The sequence below is a fragment of the Gallus gallus genome, chromosome 1 (assembly GCF_016699485.2).
Source record: "Gallus gallus isolate bGalGal1 chromosome 1, bGalGal1.mat.broiler.GRCg7b, whole genome shotgun sequence".
NCBI lineage: Eukaryota > Metazoa > Chordata > Aves > Galliformes > Phasianidae > Gallus > Gallus gallus.
In genome coordinates this window covers 166,282,880-166,300,443 of record NC_052532.1, presented here as the reverse complement: position 1 = coordinate 166,300,443, position 17,564 = coordinate 166,282,880, and the positions used below count along the sequence as shown (strand labels likewise).

At 42.1% G+C, this 17,564-nt stretch overlaps 1 protein-coding gene across 7 annotated transcripts in view; it reads right to left on the bottom strand.

The window, feature by feature from the left end:
- The window catches only part of AKAP11 (A-kinase anchoring protein 11), a 52,791-nt gene that overhangs the window by 25,851 nt on the left and 9,376 nt on the right, over positions 1-17,564 (bottom strand). For 4 of the 7 annotated variants that reach the window (XM_004938673.5, XM_004938674.5, XM_004938675.5 and 1 more), the window contains exons 1-3: positions 14,513-14,633; positions 10,560-10,667; positions 4,606-4,722 (exon numbers count right to left, since the gene is read on the bottom strand). In XM_004938673.5, the coding sequence (XP_004938730.2) occupies positions 4,606-4,722; positions 10,560-10,619 (177 nt within the window). In that variant the 5' untranslated portion in view covers positions 10,620-10,667; positions 14,513-14,633. Of the gene's footprint in view, positions 1-4,605; positions 4,723-10,559; positions 10,668-14,512; positions 14,634-17,564 lie in introns of those variants that run through there. The other 3 variants (XM_040657596.2, XM_046899398.1, XM_046899393.1) reach the window with 1 other exon arrangement.

The following is a 17,564-nucleotide window of genomic DNA, read 5'->3' as shown; positions in this document are numbered from 1 at the left end:
CACAACACTAACACAGACAATTTACCAAGTAAATTGATTAGCCTTAGGCCAAAACACAGCAGATGACTTAAGCTGCGTGTCTGCGTGGCATATCCAAGCAGACAGACCCCTAAAGTAAAAGGATTAGAGTATTCAGGCTGTAAGAAGGTCCTGTCAGGCTCAAGAACCTGCTATATGTCTGAAATGTCAACTATATTACAGGTCTGGGGACTTGCGGATAGGGGTGGTATTTTACTGCTTCCTGCTATTATATTTACAGACATCTCATTTCATTCAATACTAACAGATCAAAGGCATTAAGTATTTAGTTTCATCTTCATTCTTTGGCATTAGCTTATGATCTGCTTTACATTCAACTATTAAAACTTTGTTTCAGATTTCAGATCTCCTCATTTTCATTTAATATTTCCCTAATGACTAATCAGTTGGGTAACTGCATGCTACTAAAAATACACAGCTTTTATTTTCAAAACAAGGTTGTAAGAACTGGAGCACAAACATTAACACATCCATTGATATGAGAAGAGTATAAGGAAGCTGCTAGGCTAAGTTAGGAAAGCCAAGGCTCAGCTTGAACTAAACTTGGCCAGAGGTGCCAAGAAGAAAGGCTTCTACAGGTACCTCAACCAGAAAAGGAAAGTCTAGGAGGAAGTATCTGCCCTAGTGAGTGACAGAGGCAAGCTGGGTAACAACAGATGAGGAGAAGGCTGAGGTATTTTTGTCCTGGTCTTCTCTTCTTCTCTGATAACTGCTCATCAGACAATCCTCAACTGTTTGGTTTGGAAGGAGGGGACTGGAGAAGCAACATCCCTCCCACTGTAAGTGAAGATCATGTTTGTGACCATCTAAGGAACCTGAGCATCCACAAGTCTATGGGTCCCAATGAGATGCATCCCAGGGTCCTGAGGAAATTAGCTACGTATTCACCAAGCCGCTCTCAATGATATTTGAAAAATCATGGCAATCAGGTGAAGTCCCTGGTGAGTGAAAAAAGGCAGCATCACGCCCATTTTTAAGAAGGGTAAAAAGGATGACCCTGGGAACTACCAACCTGTCAGTCTCACCTCTGTCCCAGGACAGATGGCAGAGCAAATCCTTCTAGAAGCTATGCTAAGGCACATGGAAGACAGGGAGATGATATGGGAGAACCAGCATGGCTTCACCAAGTGTAAATCCTGCTTGACCAAACTAATGGCCACCGCTGTCACCTGTTTGGACTTCAGTAAGGCCTTTGACACGGTACCCACAACATCCTTCTCTGCAAATTGGAAAGATATGGATTTGACGGGTGGACTGTTCAATGGACAAAGAACTGGCTGCAGGATCAAGTCCAGAGAGTGGTGGACAATGGCTCAATGTCTGGATGGAGATCAGTGATGAGTAGTGTCCCACAGGCATCAGTGCTTGGACTGATACTCTTTAATCTTGATCAGTGACATTGACAGTGAGGTTGAGTGCACCCTCAGCAAAGTCTGCTGATGACACCAAGCTGTGGGGTGCAGTCAACACACCAGAGGGATGGGATGCTATCCAGAGGGACCTAGACAGGCTCGAGCAGTGTGCCCAGGTGAGCCTCATGCAGTTCAACAAATCCAAATGCAATACCTTACACCTAGGTCAAGGCAACCCCTCCTACCAATAAAAACCAGGGGAGGATGAAAGCATAGCCCTGCTAAAAAAGACCTGGGGGTAGTGGTATGGGAAGCTGAACATGAGCCAGCAATGTGCCCTTTTAGCCCACAAGGCCAACCATATCCTGGGTTGCATCAAAAGAAGCATGGCCAGCAGGTCAAGGGAGGTGATCCTGTCCCTCTACTCTGCACTGATGAGGCCTCACCTGGAGTACTGCACTCAGATGTGGAGTCCTCAGTGCAGGAGAGACATGGACCTGCTGGAGCATATCAAGAGGAGGGCCATAAAAATGATCCCATGATGGACCACCTCTCTTACAAGGACAGGCTGAAAGAGCTGGGGCAGTGCAGCCTGGGGAAGAGAAAACTCTGAGGTGGACTGATAGCAGCCATTCAGTGATTAAAGGGGAGCTACAGGAAAGAAGACTCTTTAGCAGAGTCTGTGATAATGGAACGAAGAAAAATGGTTTCAAGCTTAAAGAGGGTAGATTTAGGTTGTATACAAGTAAAAAGTCTTCTACAGGGAGGATGGTGAAGCACTGGAACAGGTTGCTCAGAGATATGGTTGATACACCATCCCTGGAGACACTCAAGGTCAGGCTGGATGGGGTCCGAGCTCCTGATCTAGCTGTAGATGTCCCTGTTCATTGCAGGGGAGTTGGACTAAATGACCTATAAAGGTCCCTTCCAACTCTACAGATTCTATGATTCTGTGTTTGGAGTTGAAGTTAATGTGGCTGGGATTCAATTATTTCAGAGCACTATGCAATTGAGTGAGTGACTTTTATTTGGGTCACAGTTCACATTAAAGCTGTGCTAGTGAGATGCTTCTCATACCTAAAACCAGCAAAGAATACCTCTATGTTTATAATCACTTATTAACTGGATCAGCAACTTATCTGTGTGTACAAAGAAACTATGAAAGAGCTATAAAAACAAACGGCTGAAAAAACAATTGTTTTGTACTGTATCTGAGTTTTGAATAAGCACATTTTTTTCTTCCACGCATGGGAACAAGAAGCCTTTTAAACTGAAATCGTGTTAAAATATTAAAAATTCTGACTTATTTCAGGTGGTATCACATAGCTACATTGGCCTCCCAGAAAAGATCTTCCTGCCTCCATCCACTTATTTTTATTTCAATTACAACAAAATCCTAAATTAAACAACATTTTTGCAGTAGCATTCTAAATGGCTCTTAGCAAATCACAGTTCTGCAGCATCATGTTCTCTGTGCTATTACAGGTCCTTTTTCAGTGATATATCCTTAGGCTCCTACATCTTTTATGCATACAGTATCTGAAGACACCTTGCAATTCCAACACCTCATCTGCACAACACCTACTGTCTGAACAAAAAAAGAGGCCTAACCAGTTTAAAGGCTTGGAAGAAAAGCATTTCTCTGAAGAACGTTTTGGGAGGCTTTAGGGTTTACTGACGTTAGGATGTTTTTTTAGTGGGTATATGCTCTTTTGTCTTCCTACAGGTCCTTTCCTCTTCCTCAAACTAACGATTTCAAACCTTTACCTCGCCCAAAGAATACTTTGCCATCAAAGAAACTACTGAGTCTACTAATTTCTCTCTCAATTATAACGTCTAGATTTATTATGCTCAATCTCCAGCTTTCGCCAAAAAAATAAACACCTTTAAGAGCTGAAACTAGTACAGACATTTAAAATGTTGGTGGTTATGGAAATCTCTCCAGAAGAACTGACAACCAGTAACAGAAGCCTTTCCCTTAGTGTATGTGACGCTGTATCTGAAGCTTATCAGAATCCATGGACAAAGATAAGCTTCACTGAAATGCCATAGGAAACCTAAATACAATTTTTGTAAGTCTAAGCAATTGTCTTCACAGACCTAGTAACTTGTTTTAACATTATTCTGTATATAGATGTCTTACCCTGTATTCTTGGATGAAGAAAAAAATAATACCTGTTTTGTGTCTCTTCCATCAACTCTTACATTTCAACCAGAAAACTTTCAATTGCTTGAGCTAATAAGGTAACTACATATAACAGTAAGCCATCTTTCTCCCTAGGGACCATCATTCTAATTGTTGCCAGATATTTGCTTAAAGAAAAAGAAAGTCTCAAAACCCTTGGGGTTGTCCAAGTGATCCTACCTCATTCTGTGCTGGCCCTACAGTCTGCTTCTTTCCTTCCTCCTCCTACTCCTTATCCAATTACCAGCCTTCCTTCATGGTTTCCTCAGCCTTTTTTTGCTTCATTTTCCTTTCTTTCAGCTCTTCTTCCTGACCAGTTCAGGTTATGCTCCCCTCCTATAAGGCTCCTTGTCAGGCCTGTCAACTACTCAGTAGTCTTCTATAGCTCTTAAGAGATACACACTACATAGTGCTTCTTACCTTTTTGTTTCTTATTTGGAGAAACTACTCTTAAATTTTGTAACTCAAACAGATCTAGTCGTCTTCACAGCTTAAGATTTACCGAGATACTCCTGAATTCTCTCTGGGTCTACTTTTTATATTTCCCCCCTCACCAGACTTCGTCCAGCTTTCAGCCCATATGTATTCATGTCATAGAAGCCCTGATCTGCAATGCTGGAGCTTTCCCTTTTAGTGCTGAGCACAAGGAAATATAAGCAGTCCATTAGCTTTCACCTTCAGACTTGGACCAAAATGTTCTGCTACTTTGTTAAGGCACTATCCATACAACTTGAACACAGGAGTGCTCACAAATGCTGAGCATCCAGTCACAAAATTTCACCAAAATCATTTATCTACATGTCTTGTTATTTAGTTTCACAATTCCGACAAAGCAGAGATACATCATCTTGAAATGTTACAGTTATTTTCAGGACTTCAAGGCCTGAATGAAAGTATGGCAACACAGGGCAAGAAATTAATTGTCCATAAGTTGCAACACTGTTCACATTTACTATCCTGCATGCTACAAGCTAAATCATCTTACATCACAACCAAATGACATACATAAATGGTCAGGTTATGCCAAACCTCAATAAAATTATCTTGTTCTTCCTGATTTAAACATTCTTCTGTTGATACACTGCATAACTCTTTTCTGCTGTGCAGCAGTGACTTCATAGAGTGGAGCACGCCTTCACCAAAGCTCTGAAAAACAATGGGAAAAAAAAGACAAAAAGTTACTTTCAGTTTTGAAAAAAGAGTCTATTCTAAGCCCCTCCTTAATTGCCCTATTCGAAGTACTGTTTCAAACAACTCTGCATATCAATCAGCAGGTTTAGTGACTAAATTCCATGTTCTGAAGTAAATGTAAACACATAAGCTATTTTCTTCAAGAAATAAATTATTCCAAAGCAAGCTGACCATTCTGCACTTAAGAAAAAAAAAAGATGATGATAAAATCATAGAAGATGGCCTGGGTTGAAAAGAACCACAAAGATCATTGAGTTTCAACCCCCCTGCTATGTGCAGGGTCACCAACCACCAGACCAGGCTGCCCAGAGCCACATCCAGCCTGGCCTTGAATGCCTCCAGGGATGGGGCATCCACAACCTCCTTGGGCAACCTGTTGCTTCACCACCCCCTGTGTGGAGAACTTTCTCCTAAAAGATCCTAAACGTTCTCCCAAAAGACCCTAAGATCTAAGAAAGTGCAGATTTGGGAAAAAAGAAAGATGAATTCAAGAAGAAATTGAAAGGCCCACCCACTCTGTGCATCAGAGCCTGTATATGGAACTTTTCCATCAGCTTTTCCTTAAAAAGCATGAAAAGCTAATTTAGCCAAGAAATGTTATATGGCTGGCTTCAACAGTTACAGGGAAAGAAAACAAAACAAGGGAAAAAAAGAAAAAGAAAAAAAAAGAAATCCTCTACATATCTTCTTTCCCCTTTCTACAAAAAAAAATTAAGGAACTTAATGCCTTGTAATTATTTCTTGTAACATTTTCTCCTTTTGGTTTTTAAAACTGCTGTCCCCTAGCAAGTGAAAAAGTTAAGAAGTAAAAATGAGATTATGATTTGGTTATGCATTGTTAACCCAGTTATTTGTTCTCCATATGACTGCCCTGTGAAAAATTAAGTGAGAAATGTATCAAATTTAAGCTATTTCAAATCTGCACAGCTTCTTAAACAACAGCAGAAGCACCAGAAAACCAAATTTAGTCATTTCTCACAATCCCACAGCAAAAGTAATCCCTTTATGGTAAAGCTGATCTTACTTATCATAATTAAGGCTCTGGAAAGAGCTGTTTTTCTTAAAAACAATGGCATTAAGTACTAATACATTGGAAGCCCAACTGATACCATCAGTGTTACCACACTTGTGCTCATAGCAATACAGAATTAGGAAAGCATTTCTAAAACAATAAGACAGAAACAAAATTCAGGACCCCTGAAATTACCAAAACAGATTTCAGAATGTTAGCAAGCAAGGCTGGGATTACTAGACTTATAGCAAAAGCCAAGTAAGGTTGAGGCAGTCAAAACAGCCATATTTACAGTAAAGTAAGAACCAGTAACTGAAGTATTTTGACGTGCATTTAAGGCAGCTTGGAGGTCATTCAAATAATCCCTACTTTCATCTATAACTTTGCCCCCACGTATTTAATTGCAGTTACTATATTACATATGCATCTTTGTACTTCCCAAGGTATGCAAACAATGTTTGTGATCTTCCAGATCATCCAGATTTACAGGTGGCTGCAATGCTGATACTGCTGACAGGCTCTCCCCCAGCAAATTTAGAAGCAGACTCTCACCCATCCATCTCACAGGAAAAGTCACTTGAGCAGCCAAATCAGCTTGCTGAAATATCTCATTTTCAGCTTATACAATAATTTAACCAGTCTCAGCACTCAAAACTAAGTCATAAATAAGTCAAACTAATGTCCTCATAACTTACCTTGAGACTGAGGTCAAGTATCATCAACATTAATAATTATTATTGTATGGGAACTGTTGTATCACAGCCTGAACCACTGATTGATCACCTGAGGCAAGCACTAAGTCAGCCTTGGGAGCACAGGTGAAGGCAATTCACCTGTGTGACCAGAAGGGGTGGAGCCAGGCTCCACCTCTCCTAGACCCCATTTAAGGGCTGACTGCCACTGGGGAAAGATCTCTCTCTGGGGATTGCTCCCTTTGGAGTTTTCTACTGTGAGCCCAGGGCACGTGATTGCATCTCATTTATTTCTGATTGTCTCTTTGCACCACGATGATCTTTGTAACCATAAAACCTGTAAAATGCTATCCTAACCACCCCACTCTGCTAACTGTACTTTTTTTTTTTTTAATAATTGTGCAATTAATAAAAGTAAAGGTACGAACAAAACCTGATAATACAAAGCAAGCAGGTATCATTGATTAAAATGAGAGCAGCATATATAGGAAGCTCAAGGTGAGAGCAGTTTAAGATGCAAACATAAAAAGTGCAAGGTTACAGCCTTAAAAACTAACAGCAAGCTTTTAAATAGAACTGTGAAGTCACATCTGGGATACAAGAGATGTGACTTTGCCTCTTCATCATGATAGAGGAGCAAACTATCAGTATGATGCAGCACTGAAAATAGCAAACATGACCCCAGTAAGCATCCTTTAGCAGGATAACTGACATAATTTGAGTTGCTGAGTGCATCCTCTGTAATTGCACGTACCATATTATCCACATGTAAAAAGAAGATTAACTCACAACAAGCACAGAAAGGAGGACTATGAAGGATAATCACTGAACACAGAGGCTTTCATACAAAAGCAGACTAAACCTTTAGCTTACTGTTTCCAAAAAATCAAGACTAACAGAGAACAGATCTACAACTGTAAATACATCATGAAGGTGAACATCAGCAAAAGGGAAAAGAACAAGCTGAAGAATAATGATAACTGTGAACAAACAGGTGTAAATTTGGTGTGAGTAGTGGAACTCCTAAGATTCTTTATCACCAAAGCAGTGTGCTTCAAAAAGACTTAAAATATGCAGTAGGGCTTTTTGTTCTGTCTTGTTTTGCGGGGTTTTGTTTTCATTTCCCCTCCTTAACTGTGAGACTATATTCAATAACCTTATTTCTATTATCAAAATGATGCTTTCGACAGAGACTTCACTTCAGAGAAAACTTCCTATCCAACAGGCAATGAAAGCAAGCTTTCTCAACCACAATGAATTAAATTGAAATCCGAAAAGCAGCAAGTCCTCAAGATCAGCAGATCAATGTAGGTGAGGACAAGAGGTCATCTTCAACAGACGGATATTGTTTACTTTTGTAAACAGTACAACCACTAACAATATACTCTTACATATGGAAAACAGAAACACAAGAAAACTACTTGATAGGTCCACATACTCCTTCCTCAGGCGCCAAACAGGAAATTCTGCTTTAAGAGCATGCTTGGAATCTGTGTTGACTAAGTCAAAGTAAAGGAAAAGAGAAATACCCTAAAAAGCACGCAGAGCAAAACTGACTGAACAGTGAAAATCCTCATCGCTCTTCCAGCTCAAAAGAATCATCTCAAGTTTTGCATTGCTCCCTTTGCAGCCAGAAAATCAAGAAGTCATTAGTTTCAGATCCTGCACTGTAGAAGGAACTGCATACTACACACTCTGATGAGCTAAACAACTGCTTTCTAACATTTCAAACAACTCACAAACCTGCAAGATGTTTGCAACACTGGAGAAAACTGCTTTTGCAAAGCTAGCAGAAGGAGATTTCAATAACCACTAACAGTATCTGAAAAACTCTCACTTCTTCCTCTGCCGACTGAAAAATCAAGTAAAACGCAGGCAAATCACATTTACTTTGCACTTAGGTATCAGGAGACCTCTTCCTGATTACACATGCTTTAAGATTTAAATAGACTGAATATTCTGAAGTCACTTTGTGAAAATGGAAACTTTTGCTTTAAAATGCAAACACCACAACCACACACTGAAACATCTTCACTTGAAGTATTATGAAGACAGGAATCAGACTGCAAGCTGAGAACCAACAGAAGAAGGTCTGGTGGTTGGTGACCCCGCACATAGCAGGGGGGTTGAAACTAGATGATCATTATGGTCCTTTTCAACACAGGCCATCCTATAATTCTATGAAATATAGTGTGACTCTGACCAGACCACTGCCTGGCTCTGTGAAAAAGAATGAAAGAGCTCGACTAAAACTAAACAATTATCCCTCAGGGAAAAATCAAGAGGAAGCAGCTACAGATGAAAACATCATAATCTAGCTACGTGGGAATGTAGAATTCTGCAAGACACATAAGAACTCGTGTTGCTAGAATCACACAGTTCAGAATGCTTAATGGCAATCAACAGAGCAGTTCACAAAACTCATACTTTTAGGCAACCGTTCCAATCAGTGAGGAATCACTGTAACTATTAGAAAGATATTTCTGCAATGCAAAGGGCAAAAAACCTATGGGATTTTTGCCTGACTTTGGTTTTGTTTAGTTATGTGTGGGTTTTTTTCTAATTGAAGGGAAAACCATCAGGTTGGATGTTAGGAAAAACCTCTCTGAAAAAGTGGTCAGGCACTGGAAAGGGCTGCACAGGGAGGCGGTGGAGTCACTGTCCCTGGAGGTCTTCAAGAAGCATTTAAATGTTGTACTTAAGAACATGGTTTAGTGGGGAAATATTGGTGATAGCTGGATGGTTGGACTGGATGATCTTAGAGGGGCTTTCCCAACCTTGGTGATTCTATGATAAAAACAAATAGGAGATTAATAGGATCCTCTAAAATGCACTTCATGATGAAGTTAAGGATGTAAAGTGACCTGAATATTGTTAAACAACTACTTTAACTTTACATAACCAATAAAGACATTGTGTCTTAAACCTAAAAGATAGCTCATAATTATAAGCTGCCTAATGCAAAGCAATTATCATTCTGAATTCAAAACTGATTAATTGCCTGGCACTCACATAATGCTCATCCTTGCTGTCATGCTGTTTCTACAGGATCTATAATGCATATACCATCTCCTTAAGAAAGGAGAAGTGTTTTATGGAATAAAAGTAATGCAATTTCTAGGCAACAAAATTGTTCCTTGCTTAGTTTCTCCTCTTCAGCACTGCACACACTTGTAAGTCAGGCAGGAATTGGGGAAGATTCAAAAAGCACTCATCTGCGTTTGACTACTTTGAGAAATACAGAATCATGGTATAGTTTGGGTTGGAAGGGACCTTTAAGATCATGTAGTTCCAACCCCCTGTTATAGGCAGGGACACCTCCCTCAAGACCAGGCTGCTCACAGCCCCATCCTGCCTGGCCTTGAATGCTTCCAGGGAGGGGGCATCCACAGCCTCACTGGTAATTGGATAAATCAATTTATTACTTCAGGGTAAACTGCAAGGTAATACTTTCACCTGAGGAAGCTGTAGTTTATTTCTCTAAACCGAGGGGACAAAATTGAAAAGGATAAATAAACACATTTGGACAAAAAAAAAAAATTATCTTTCACAAGTGCTTAAACAGACTATATTTCACCAAAGCACTGCCCAGAAATTCATGCAAACCTAAGAATAAGCCAGATTAAAAAAAAAAAAAAAGTCTAAAAATATTACAGTAAAGCCTAACACAGACTTCTCTGGGCAGTTTTCACTGACCATTTATTTAATGCACATAAGTTTGAATGTGTGCTCAAAATAAAAAAGTCATTCTCCCCAGACAAGGCAAAATTTAACATTCAAGTACATCACTTTCATTGTATCCACCTCAAAACAGAAAAGGAATAGAGGAGGGAAAGCATACACAACCCTTCTCTACAGTATTCTGTCTCCCAGGCTGTACTTCACGAGGCTAAATAAGCCAATGCATAAAGCAAGGGCAGTTTTATGCCTCCTTGAAACATGAGCCTGCCAAAATTAAAGCTTACAAAAAAAGGGGGAGGAGAAAACCCACCATCTAAACCTAAAAGTTTACTTAGTTTATTATCAGACTGCTGCAGTAAGGATTCAAAAAAATCTATGAAATTATTATTATTTTTAAATATAATTACCTTTTTCATTGATATTCTCGGTTTCATTCGACTGCTCTGAGCCCTTGTGTAGACATCCATGACTTTATCAATCCCAGTGTTCGATGAGACAAATCAGCTCAAAGATACCTACAAAAACATTCGTAGATTAATTTTTTTTCCCCCATTTGTTAACATCCATTCCGAAAAGACAAGTAGACAAAGCAAGAACTGAGAGAAATAAAACATTTTCAAACTAAGATTAAGCAGCACACCGTCCAGACTGTTGTCCCTGCAAAAAAAAAAAATACTGCCTTAACATAAACCAATGCACAAAATGTACAATTAAAACATGAGAACAGCCCACACATTACAGTTAGTTCCAACATGTTTATTTAACTAGATTTCAATGCTGCACTGGGGGAAAAAAAACATTGTATTAGGTAGTGTTTCACTGTTGTTGATACTGGGGTGAGGTGTACCAGCAGATTCCTGTAGCATGCAGTGTATTTCAGCTTTTTTCCATGGTCAAACAACTCAGGCTATCCAAGACATAAGCTATCCAAAACACACTAGAGAGCAAATGTGTGTAAAATTGACTGCAAAATAAAAATAATAATTAAAAAAGCAAAAAAATCCACAACCACACCAAGACATCAGAACACAGGCTTTCTTTGCAGAGCTGACCAGCTTGGTTTTCTTGTTCTCATCTCAAGCACATCTGCAATCTTCATACAGGAACAAGCACAGGTTTGTTCTTGAGGACAAGTAATTTAAATAAGAGCAGTACTGACATGCGGTCATTGTGTTTCTCATCTTCTCTCCCCTGTCAACAACTGTAAAAACAAAGCATCCTCAAGCATATAAGAATGAAGAGCACGCGTATATATTCACATTTGACCTCAATTTCTGCTTTCCTTCTTAAAGGTGAACTTGCCAGAACGGTCAAAAAAAAAAGAAGTTACACTGAATCTGCAACACAGTAACAAGAAAGAAGAAGGAAAAAAACACCTCACTCCTTCCTGCTGCTCTGTCTTAACTGGCTAATCCGTTCAGTTAATCTAATCATACCAGGGAAATACTCTTATACACATCCCTGTCCTCAGAACAGCCATCTGTGGGAAAGCTGGTCTCACACTGGGCTGAACACAAGCACCCCAGCTCTGCCATATGAGGACTGATGCTTACAACAATTTTAACAAAGCCCGACAGAAAAATCAGGCAGGTGACTCTATAACCATGCAGGTTTCAGCAGTATCTACTCACGTTGAGCAGTCTACGAGTACTACACTATCTTTGGGCAACAGGTTAAGTATTTTCCTATGGCATCAGCCAGCAAATGCTGGAGATCCCAGCATCCATGCTAAGCCGCCTGCAGTGTCATCCATCCCATGGAAGCAACAGCCTTGTGAAGCACAGCACTAAGATGCAGAAAGATGGTGAGAACCAACTGTAGTGCTTTACCCCTGACTCAACACCACAACCATTCCATCTTGTCTGCACTCTGTCCTTCAGTATCTGTACCACACAGGTTATCCCCACCACCTGGGCTATGTCGCAGCTCTGTGTCACTCATTTCCACTTGCTCAAGAATACAACACAGACCAGACCTAAAACTGAAGATGTATAAAATCACCTTTGTTGGCTAAAGTACCCAAACTTAAGAACTATCCAGAAAGGAAGTGAAAGCACTGACAATCAAAACAGCCTGGAAATAGTTGGTATCTTGAGAAAACAAGATGCTTCTCTTTCCTAATGATTTATCACTTTCACTAATTGGGTTGGCAGTCTTGAAAAAGTCTATAAAAATGACAAGCTGTCTGAACCACAGCCACATTCACACTAAGCAGAGGGGGGTAAATGCATCCGTCAGGTCTCAAAATTAGGAAGAAGTTCAGCTCAGAAAGAGTGGTGAGGCAGCGGCACAGGCTGCCCAGGGAGGTACTGCAGTCACTGTCCTTGGAGGTGTTCAAGAAGCATGCAGATGTGGCACTGAGGGACACAGTTAGTGGGCATGGTGGGGATGGGTGGATGGTTGGACTAGATGACCTTAGAGGTCTTTTGCAACCTTAATGATTTGATGATTGTACGTTACTCCCCAAGCACTTGTATCCTCTCAAAGAAGCATTCCTTCTTTTAAAGAGCTTGACCAGAGAATACCTAGTTCAAGAGGTATTGTTTTCAGATTATAATCATGCCAAATGAGAGAATAATCAGATTTAATTATTATTCCAGATTGAGTAACATGTTCCGTCACTAGACTTTTTCCACTAAAGAATCCACGGACAAGGAGATACTATGAGGGATCAACCAAGATGGCAAAATTCAATCACCAGGCCTCAATAAATAAATAAATAAATAAATAATAAAAAATAATAATAATAAAAAAAATCACACTGCCTGCAAATCAAGAAATTCACCCAAACGGAACCAATTCTCAGTATACTTAATTTCTCAATAATCAGTTTAATAGTGGCACTATGTATTACTAGATTAAAAACTGAAAACTACTGTAGAGAATCTGCTTTAGGAAGGGGATTGGACTAAGTGATCTCCAGAGATCCCCTCCAAGCCCAACAACTCTGATTTTGTGAAAGGCTGCCTGGACAAATCTGAAATCATCTCATAAACAGGAAGCAACGTAAGATTATTCCCCAGCATAAGACAGGTGAACACGTTATGTTTACTGCGATTTTGCTACCTCTGATCGTTTCCAGATAGAGCAGAACTTCGTATTTGTATGCAGACCTGAGAAGAAGGATTTGGGGGTGTCAGTTGATGAAAGGCTCTACATGAACTGGCGATGTACACTTGCAGCCCAGAAGGCCAACTGTATCCTGGACTGCATCAAGAGAAGCATGACCAGCAGGGTGAAGGAGGTGATTCTGCCCCTCTGCTCTGCTCTTGTAAGACTCCACCTGGAGTACTGCGTCCAGTTCTGGAGCCCCCAACACAAGACGGACATGGAGCTGTCAGATTAGGTCCAGAGAAGGGTCACGAAGATGATCAGAGGGCTGGAGCACCTCACCAGTGAGGACAGGCTGAGAGAGCTGGGGCTCTTCAGCCTGGAGAAGAGAAGGCTCTGGAGGGACCCTATAATGGTCTTCCAGTACCTGAAGGGGGCCTACAGGAAAGATGGGGAGAGACTTTTTATAAGGGCGGGTAGCAAGAGGACAAGTGGAAACAGTTTTGAACTGAAAGAAGGTAGATTTAGACTAGATATTAGAAAGAAATTATTTACTGTGAGGGTGGTGAGACACCGGAACAGGTTGCCCAGCGAGGCTGTGGATGCCCCCTCCCTGGAGGCATTCAAGGCCAGGCTGGATGGGGCTAAAACCTGGTCTATAGGGAGATGTTGTTGCCTATAGCAGAGCATTGGAACCAGATGATCTTAAGGGTCCCCTCCAACCCAAACCATCCTGTGATTTCCCTCCCTGACTCTGATAACACCTCAGAGCTTCCATAAGAACGTCGTAGCACCAAAGCTACCGTTCACAACTATGTGGTTCCATTTGATACCGAGGGAAACCAGAGACCTACAAGGAAAAAAAAAAAAAAAAAAAAAAAAGAAATGAAAAAAAAAAAGAAAGAAAGCTACTTCGACCTTTCCTATAAAGCCCCCCAAAAGAGCCAGGGAAGTAAACGAGCCGCGTTCCTCCTAACCCTCAGAGCCGTGAAGAGGAGATCGGGGGGCCACTTTTGGCTGCCCCCGAGCCCCGCACCACCCCCGCCGCAGGCCTCTCCCTCGCCCCCCGCTCCGTTAGCGGGCTCTCCCCAGCCGCCGTGCCCGGCCCGCCACCCCAAGCCACGCAGGGAGGCGCCAGCTCTCCTCCTCCCTCAGGGCAGCGCCGGAGCATCCTCCGGGAGGGAAGGAGGGAGCCACCTGTGGCGGCTGCCAGGCCGGGAGGCGGCGCCCCGGCCTCAGCGCAGCCCGCCGGAAGCGGCAGGCCCCCGCTCTCCTCAGCGGTGAGAGAAGAAGAGTGGGCGGCCCGTACCTGAGCGCTTCCTCAACGTCCGCCGCCCGCCGCCATTTCTCCTCCTGGAGCAGCGGAGCGGCCGCCGCCGCCACCCCGTCACCGCCGCAGCGCCCCGCCGCCGCCACGCCACGCCTCCGGCGCGCGCCGCTCTCGCGACGCTTCCCCCTCCGCCTCCGGAGGCGGGCGGGAGTCACGTGGTGCCGCCCGCCGCGCCCCCCGCGGGCGGGGTCTGAGGGCTCGGCGCCCGTTTGTCATGGAGCCCGCCTCGCCTGCTCTGTGGGGTTGGGTGCCCCCCCAAGTGTGTCATTTACCCTAGCCCATATGCGTTTTTGGGTCCTTGTGAGTTGTAATGTGCATCTGACCTGAGGCCTGGAAATCCGTCCTGTTTTCTTAGTGATTTCATGCGCCTTTCCACATTACTCCATTTCAGCTTCTTCAGACACTTAACCCACCACCAAGGAGGACACAGATGAGGAAGCTCCTTGAATGATACACAGTGAACAGGCCAACAGTAATGGCTCACTGTCCCTGCCTCCCCACCACCACCCCCCAAAAAAGAGACTTTCAGATTCCAGATAGGTGTTAGAATCATAGAACCAAGATCATCTAGTCCAACCATCAGCCCATTCCCGCCATGCCCACTAACCATGTCCCTCAGTGCCACGTCCACACGGTTCTTGAACGCCTCCAGGGATGGTGACTCCACCACCTCCCTGGGCAGCCTGTGCCAGTGCCTCACCACTCTTTCTGATAAGAAATGTTGCCTAATACCCAGCCTGAAGTCTTCCTGAGATGTGGCATATCAGAGCAAAATTAGCTAACTGGCACAAACAGAAGGTTCCTCATATTCCCAGGAACTACAGGTCCCCGTAGGGTAAGAAAAGCTAAATGAATAATTGAATCAAATTTAACTCAAGTTTGACATCATTTCTGTGCCCAGTGAGACCATCCTGTTGTGGAAACATATTCATCTCAGCAAAAAACACTTTGGTTTTCACTAAAAAAAAAAACCTAAAGAGTCTGTAAAAGGCTTTTGTTGTTACATAGGGACTTACAGTGAGTAAACATTCGCCGAAACAAAGTAGATCTGGAAGCAATGTAAACATGACAAAGCATGCTTTAAAAACAAATCCGAGTCTTTTATTCCCTTTGTTCTATAATTCCCTGTAGACCATTCAGAATAATGAGTTCCTATGGCTTCCTGCCAAAGCCTTGAAAAAAAAATCAAAATTTACCCTTGTCAGGAAAATATGTAACATAGCCCACAGCACACCATTGTTTGTCAAAAATGTGTTTGCTGTACAGTGATAAAAATGGAGATGGCTTTGAGATTCTGAATCGTTTTACGTATCTTTTTTTTACAACTTTTAAGTACTGTGTATGCACAAGAAACTTGGCTGGTCAGCCAACACTGCTTAAAATGTATGTTAATGATGGAGAAATAGCCAACTTGTGGGGCTCTAGTGTTTTATGCCTTGTATGGCACGCTTTACACTGTGCAGTTCTATGTTTTTCAGGGCTGTGTCTCTCTGTCCATGACCTGTGCCACTGAGAAGAAGAGAAGGATTGTGGTCTTCCAGTACTTGAAGAGATCATATAAACAGGAGGGGGAATGGCTGTTTACGAGAGTGGATAGTGATAGGACAAGGGGAAATGATTTTAAACTGACACAGGGGAGGTTTAGGTTTGATATTAGGAGGAAGTTTTTCACCCAGAGGGTGGTGATGCACTGGAACAGGTTGCCCAAGGAGGTTGTGGATGCCCCATTGCTGGAGGCATTCAAGGCCAGGCTGGATGTGGCTCTGGGCAGCCTGGTCTAGTGGCAGGAATGTCAGTCTGTATGTGGGGTCAGGGTGAGCAGAGCCAGGGTCAGCCACAGCCCTAGGAGAGCATAAAGCCAGGCAGGATTTCAGCCCTCAGGTTATGATCAGGCTCCATGAAAGCATCAGGTAGAGCTAGCTGGAGATGGCTGTGCACTTGCAACATCTTGGCTTCTCTTTCTGTATCAAAAATGTATATCCGTAGAATGTTTTTGTGAGAAGTATTACCTGGCTTTGGTACTATACTGAGTCACAATCTGCACCTGTCTTCCGAGCTTGACATTTTCAGGATTGCTGGCTTGGAGCAACTTTCTGAAAGATTATCTTGGACTAACTTGTAAGTCATCTTGCTAAGGCATTCCATGTCACTTTTGTAAAAGGAAATAAAGAACTAGTTGTAGATTTTATGGCAGCTTTCCATCCATTTTCTTTCTAGTCTCTTAATAAGATTTTTTTCCTCTGTACATGAAACCTACAGAGCTGCATAATACTATGTGTTTTTCTTTATTTATGACACTACCTCTGAAAAATGTCCCTCTATAATTAAAGCTTTTTTAAGGGCAGAAAAAACTTTAAATTACATCCTATAAAGTACACTGATGGAATCTGTAATAATACAGATCCCCTTCTCGAAGGCAGATAACCTACAGTCTTGCTATTCTATTCCTATCTTTAACTGGAGACAGCATGCACTTCTTGTCTAAACACCTGGGTAAGCCTTTCCATTGATACCCATACCCTTACAGTAAGCTGAAAGGATCTGCCATGCTTGATATTATTTTTTCTCAAGCAAACAAACAAACAAACAAAAAAAAACCTCACCCAAAACTAAAGCTTATGTAATGAGAATTAATGGTATAATTTTGGGAATGACTTTTGGTGGCTCATCCATTTATAACATCAGCTTCTGCCCCCCAGCTCTGCTACCTGCTTTTACATCTGCACTGTTTCTGAACCGTGCCAGCATGAACATTTGTGAAATCAAGCAGTAAATGAGATTGAGCTGGGAAGACCAGAAAACAACCTGCTTTCCTTCCCGTTTGCTGATCCAGTTCACTAACATAATATATGTGTCAGCATGGCACTGGGGATAGCACAGAGACAACTGAGAGCAGAAACAGCTTCAGTTGGCTTGCTCTGCCACCAACCGCGTACCCATGTGTTGACTTATGTTGCCATTTAAACCCTGCTCACTGTCTCCTTGAGAACACCTTTGTTGCACCTACCCACGACAAAACTGGAACTCTTCA